General features: G+C 37.0%; 1 protein-coding gene across 1 annotated transcript in view; it reads left to right on the plus strand.

The window, feature by feature from the left end:
* Window positions 1-1,568, plus strand: part of LOC109476102 (tyrosine-protein kinase receptor Tie-1-like) — a 1,888-nt gene extending 320 nt beyond the window's left edge. Inside the window, exons 2-4 of the mRNA XM_019776972.1 lie at window positions 123-219; window positions 508-607; window positions 1,191-1,568. Coding sequence (XP_019632531.1) covers window positions 123-219; window positions 508-607; window positions 1,191-1,289 — 296 coding nt within the window. The 3' untranslated portion in view covers window positions 1,290-1,568. The remainder of the gene's footprint in view (window positions 1-122; window positions 220-507; window positions 608-1,190) is intronic.
* The last annotated feature ends 4,840 nt before the right edge of the window (window positions 1,569-6,408 follow it).

The following is a 6,408-nucleotide window of genomic DNA, read 5'->3' on the forward strand; positions in this document are numbered from 1 at the left end:
TTCTCTGGTATACTATCCCTTTATTTCGGCAAATTTCTACTATTTTTCCAGCGATCCGCGGTGCCTGGTAGAGGCTATGAAATACATGATGATGAGGACTACGATGGTGTTAACTCTTGTAGGAGGAACTCCGTATAGCGGAATGAAATCAGGACTCCTGTTGAGAAGACTACGCGAAGGATACAGGATGCCAAAGCCAAGGAACTGTGATGAAAACTTGTACGTTTTGCATTGACCTTATATATACGTGTGTCCAATAGCTGCACCCTTCAATTTATCACTCTGTAAAAGCACTATACTATAACCATCTCTACTAATAGTTTCCTTGTTCAGATTGATACATTATGTTTCTAATGGTTTAATATGACTTATGAACAAAAATAAAATACTAGTAAAGCTGTAAGGCTTTCTATCTAGCAAAATTACAGTCAACGAAACAAAGAATCATAACGAAAAGACATTAATAACATAATTTCATACAAGTGCCGACATATTGTTCCTAACCAGGTACCAGATGATGCTGCAGTGCTGGCAGCGCCGTCCTGAGGACAGACCGACCTTCTCTGACCTGGTGGAACAGCTCAAGGGCATGATGGAGGACAAGAGCGTGAGTATACAATTCTATTGGTTAAACATCCGTGTCTAAACTGTATTTAGGGTCATCACCGAAGGAAAACTTATTGTTTTTGCTCAGTTTCTTCCTCTTCTTCCATTTAAAACAAATGAGGTAAATGCCCAGGGCTAGATGCCTGTCACCATGGTCACGGTTGTTAGGCCACATAATGTTGAAAGTGCCATGCAGAACTGAGTTCAGGAGGGGCTGCATGGTCACCATATATATATGTGAATGCGTTTGGTTTAGAACTATATATATGACAGTGATTGGTTTAGAATAAACAAAGCAATAGTTGGTTAAGCTGGACCGTGTGAAGGTAAACATGATGCGTTTGCTTTGCAAATGTTAGCTTTCTACTGATCATTGTGATCTGTGATATTCTACAATTTTTAACATTGCATGCATGGGATATATGCAACAATGCACATGGCTAATACACATGTACGCATTAAGATGTCAGATTGTAAAACTTAAGTAAAAATTTCTGGAATTTTACCGGATAACTAAAGCATTCAATTGTTACCAGTAGTTTGAATTGGCGAGATTTTCATGTGAGCTTTACGTCTTGTTTCAGAGCTACGTCAACATTGAGAACGATGACGACTTCGAGTATGAGGTTATTGACTCTGATGACAATGATGACATGGATGATGATGATGCCTTCTCAGGATAGGAAGAACAGGTTGACTTCTGTCTACATGTCAATGTGTCTGTGTCGTTAAAGTGTGTTTTGTCAGCTACAGTATTTTTTTTGTTTCTGTGAAGTCACTTTTAATACAGTTGATTATGGTTGGTTACACTTTGTAATCAACAACGTTTACCATGTTCAAATTACTATACTAGAACTTATTCAAAGAAGTCGCAAATATTTTCCCAAGTTTTTAATACCTCAACCAACAACAAAATACTATATTATTGCTAAAGTCTCCCAACCCATTTATTTTTCAAAGAGTCGGACAATTTATCTCACATAGCCTCCTGATAAGATGTAAAAACCCCTAATAGCATGGCAAGAATAGTTTAATAGAATAGACTAGATTAGAATAGCAGTTACCTTGTTCCTCTTACCTGTTCATATATTGCATATCTACTGTTTATCCTGTATGTATACCAACGTTATTAGATTTAAGTAGAGATAGTAGGTTTGATAAGTATATCGTACACATAGAACTTCATATTAGCAAATAGTCATCACATTTTTCTTGTCATGTATGTTTGCAATTAACTCTCGGGCATGAATTTGCAATAAACAACTTCATTATAATTCCATAGCACATCATGAGTATTGATGTTTAAATCATTCAAGTAAAACTGCTTATGTTTCATTGTTACAAATGCACATATGCTTGTAAAATGTTCTGATGCTACATGCATGCCTTGCAAGGCTTCGTGCTGTCTGTATGGGAATGGGTTCCAGTGGATTCTTTTACTTGCGTGTTAACTGTATACTTACTACAATAACACTTGGATTGAGTTAATCTGTCATTGAGTTAATTGTTCATTTGTAATTATGTTTCGTCAACGTAATTAATAATCACATTTACATGACTACATATCAGTGTGGGTGTGGTTTAGTACTGTTATTACTTGGTCAGCTGTACAGTCACTGTTTTGCATCCGTGACTTTTTTTACACATACGTAATATACTATTAGATCTTATTGGCTGTCCATCGTCAAGCGATGATGGTTATTGATAATGGTTTAAATCAATTGCGTTTACCTTCGGTTTTACCTTCGGATTCATAATGTCATTTTTAAATCCGTCGCCCAGCTTTAGTACTTATGTTTACATCATGCAAGTAAAATGGCGATAATCCAATGAGCCAAATAACACTTGTATATAGACCAATATTTTTCAAATTTTCTTATATTACATGTTTGCCTTAATAGGTATCGTGCTGTCTATATGATGTGAAGGGGATGGTTTATAAATGCCCGTTTCATTTTAACAATATCTACTTACATAACAAATATCAATTTGAGTTTTCAATTTTCAACAATACGTTCTTTCCTGTGCCTTATTCTGTCTGATTATAAATCGACTCTCTGAAGTGCTTACCGATATCTAAAATGAACATAATCTGTTTAGTACGCTTTAAGAGATCGATTAGCGCAAAGCATGGTTCTAGTCACAGACGTATGTGGCATAGTAGTTATATATCACGCTTTATCTAGTACCCGAATTATCAATAGAAGGAAGCGTGTTATTTTACTCAGTTTAAAACGCAAAATAAAGAGGAGGACTATATACAATTTACTCAACACCTTTAAGTTCCATGTTGTACAATCGCCTGATTAAGCTAAATATGAAGGTGGGCGAACTTTTTTTAGATAATACGCCACTATCCTATCTATTATCTGTTCTTGTACCATCTAGAAACATCTATATTTATGTAACAGTTTTAACTTTTAACATGTCACTTGAGTAACGTTATAGTTTAGTCCGATGTGCTCGGCTTTTGTGACAAAGAAATAAAAGACCAAGGTCATGCCGTCCTAAACTCTGGGCTGCTTGTTATGATTGCGTTTTATATATCAGAGTCACTTTTTGAAATGCCATCTCGAAATACGCGGGTAAAACAGGTTAAAAATGTGCATTTTTGCTGATACACGGTGGTCAAATTTGGGTCCCGATCTCCCAACCTGCTGTAGAACCTGAACCATGTTCGATCTGACGTAATTCGAACAGAACGTTGTTCGAAATGTGGTCACCTGCGGTCATTTACAGTAAACCTGGGTCTTCTGGCCCCTCTTTACACGTGTACCTCCTAACATAAAAAAATACACATTTTAAAAAATATATAATAATTTCCTGGACAGTACATGTCTGCAAGCATTTAATTGGGCAAAGAACATGAATCCAAGCAACTGCCGTCATTGTGGGTGACCTTCAAGATCGCAATACTTGTACCCGCCAGCATAAATAAACACTCCTCATAGTTATACCGTATGACATGCGTGCAAACTCGTTTAAGATTGGAAGCATGGAGTATCGCATTATCTCATTGACCGCTCAAAATGACCGTAATGGGTTTGTCCTGAATCATGTTTGAGAGATTTAAAAAAAAATGACCTTGATTTTGATGTATGAGCAATTGAGTGTGAAAATGTCATTTTTTTACCTTTATGTTGACAAAAAAGAATTTAATTAAAATCGGAAATTGAAAAAAAAAAACCTTAGACACGAGTATTGATCTTATTCCTAGTCGTCAAAAAATGTAAAAATCGGGGATTTTGGGTGCCTAAAAACGTGACCCGGAATGACTCGGACTGGTGCCCAGAATCCCGAAAAAAACTTATCTTGGGAGCGAAATTAAAAAAAAAATCAGTAATTTAACGTAATAAACTAGCATTGAAACTATGTTAAGACGATACTTTCATTTTATTTTGACGGAATTTACCCTTTAATGCTATTTGTTTATTTTCATATGTTTTAGAGGCAGTCCAAAACAGGCCATAGTTATACCGTCCTGTAACACGATACTTTTTGGATACCCCTAGCAATAAGTACTAGCAATGGGAAAGAATACCGTAGTAACAGACCACAGTGTATCTAAATGTAGACCTTATTTGCATAATCTACGAGGAAATGCCATAATGGCAAGCATATATACCCTTGTGAGCCGTCAGGTTAGTAGTGGTGAAGGTATGAGGATGTGGAACAACCTGCAAGTTTTTTTTTTTATTTTTATTTTTATTTTTTTTTATTTGCAAATTCAACAAGGACAATACAAGACAAGGTGGTGAGGTACTCTAGCTATACCTAATTTTAGCCTCACCACCAAACATCTTACTTTTAAGTAAGATGTCACGGGTAATAAAGGTAAGATGTATTACACGGGTAATCAGGCCTACTATTTCACCTTTGACCTACTTGCGTTGACCTCTGACCTCACGAAGCCACAGAAGAACAAAGAAAGCTGTCACCCGAGTCCCGGCTTACGTGAAAAAAAAATACGCCATAGGAAGCAGGTAAGGCTAAGAGGTAAGGGGTGATGAAGTCTGATGTCCAGGGCAATAGTTTGAGTTCTTTCTGTAAGAGAAGGACCGCGTGTAGGGCTATAATTTACAGAATTTTTCAGGATGTGAATATGTATATGAATATGGAGGGTAAAAATGAAGGAGAAGGGGGGGCGGCATTCCCGTGCACACTATACGGCATCCAATAGGTTTCTAGCGGGACTAATAAAAGGGCTGCTGAAAGGTCACCGACTATCGCGGCTATATATTAGCCAATGACGGCCGACGACTCGGCTATTAGCACCTTGTTTCGTGTAAATGCTATATGAACTCAAACCAAGTTGGCTTCATTGCGTTATCAAATAAAATGTTATCTGCCTAGTCGTGATTGTATTAAAAACTGTTTTATTGTGCAGTTTTTTAAAAAACAGCCAGCAGGATTATGAAGATATCCGTTCTCAATACACATGCTGTAAACTAAAGTAATGGAAGTCCTACGAAAATTCTCTTTGTAATGTATATCCGACGAACAATGCGTGTGAAATATGTTTTCGCCCATCGTGTTCCAACGGATCATTTGCTACTCTGCAAGTGAAAGAACTATTTCGTGGGCCTTGATAAATTATTCATAAATCTACTGGATGGTATTCAGTGGCAGCGGGGCGAACCTCATGGGACACATTATTATTCACTGTACTTTACTACGTCATGGTGTATCAGGCAGTGTCTTTTTCTGGAGTAATATAGAAGTATAGGACGTTTAACCATGCTGTTAAGAAAGGCAAAAGGCAAGAGTTAAACAAGAGTTCCATGATCTCATACCTTCGCCAAATGACGTTAACCCTTCCGGTGGACGAATTTTATGTTTTTACTTATTGATTTTGAAAATATGAGCCTCTTTGCATTGATTATATCATTTGATCCTATTCTCCACCCAATGACAGCCTTATCTTAACCAAAAAAGGCTATTCTAGCACCTCCTTAAATAGTATGCAAATGAGGTCATGATTTGAATAATTCGTGACCCTAGTATGCTGCAGCACCATCAAAAGCCGCCAGGAGGTCCAAAATCTAATCATTTCTAAGTCTCATCAAGACCTACCCACCTACTATGTTTCATGACAATGCATGTAAAGCTTCTTTAGTAATGCTGTTCACAAACAGACAAACACTACCAAAAACATTACCATCTTGGCGAAGGTAATAAATTTAGAAAACACCTATAATAGGTATGCGAAAACAGCGCTAGCGAGGTAAAGCTTAGTAGCTAAAGGCGTAACCAACTGGCTAGTCCAATGGGTTCTACGCCCCCAACGCACAAGTCTGTGAAGGAGACTAAGTGTTATATAGCGAACCAGGGGTCGTGGGGGAGGTGTTTGCAGTAATCCGTATTGTTTGTAAATTAGAAATTAGATTGTCCTTACTGTTTAATATATACATTTTTGTGTCATTTTGAAATAGAAGTAATACATAATCTTTGATCTTCTTAGCTCGGTAAAGTGATCAGAGTGAGTGATTATAATTATATTTCACACTAAATTTCTAAATTGTAGCAAATTTATTCTTATGTGAAAAAGGCAACATATCCTTCCATCACGAAAAAGTTAGGTTTCTAGTTGTAATTCATTAGGTTGAAGTTGTATAGCTAGTGGGAACTGGACAAGCTGTAGACCTAATTTGATCATTTATAGTTTTTTTAATGATTGCTTTTTTCATTTTTATTAGGCTCAACATGGCATCAGCAGGACACGGGTCTCCCACCGAGGTTGGTAACTCATATGAAGGGTATCCCATTGGGGTTTCTCAGGTCAACTGTGACAGCAAAACAAGC

Source organism: Branchiostoma belcheri, unplaced genomic scaffold (assembly GCF_001625305.1).
Source record: "Branchiostoma belcheri isolate BF01 breed outbred unplaced genomic scaffold, Haploidv18h27 scaffold36, whole genome shotgun sequence".
In the NCBI taxonomy this organism is placed as follows: domain Eukaryota; kingdom Metazoa; phylum Chordata; class Leptocardii; order Amphioxiformes; family Branchiostomatidae; genus Branchiostoma; species Branchiostoma belcheri.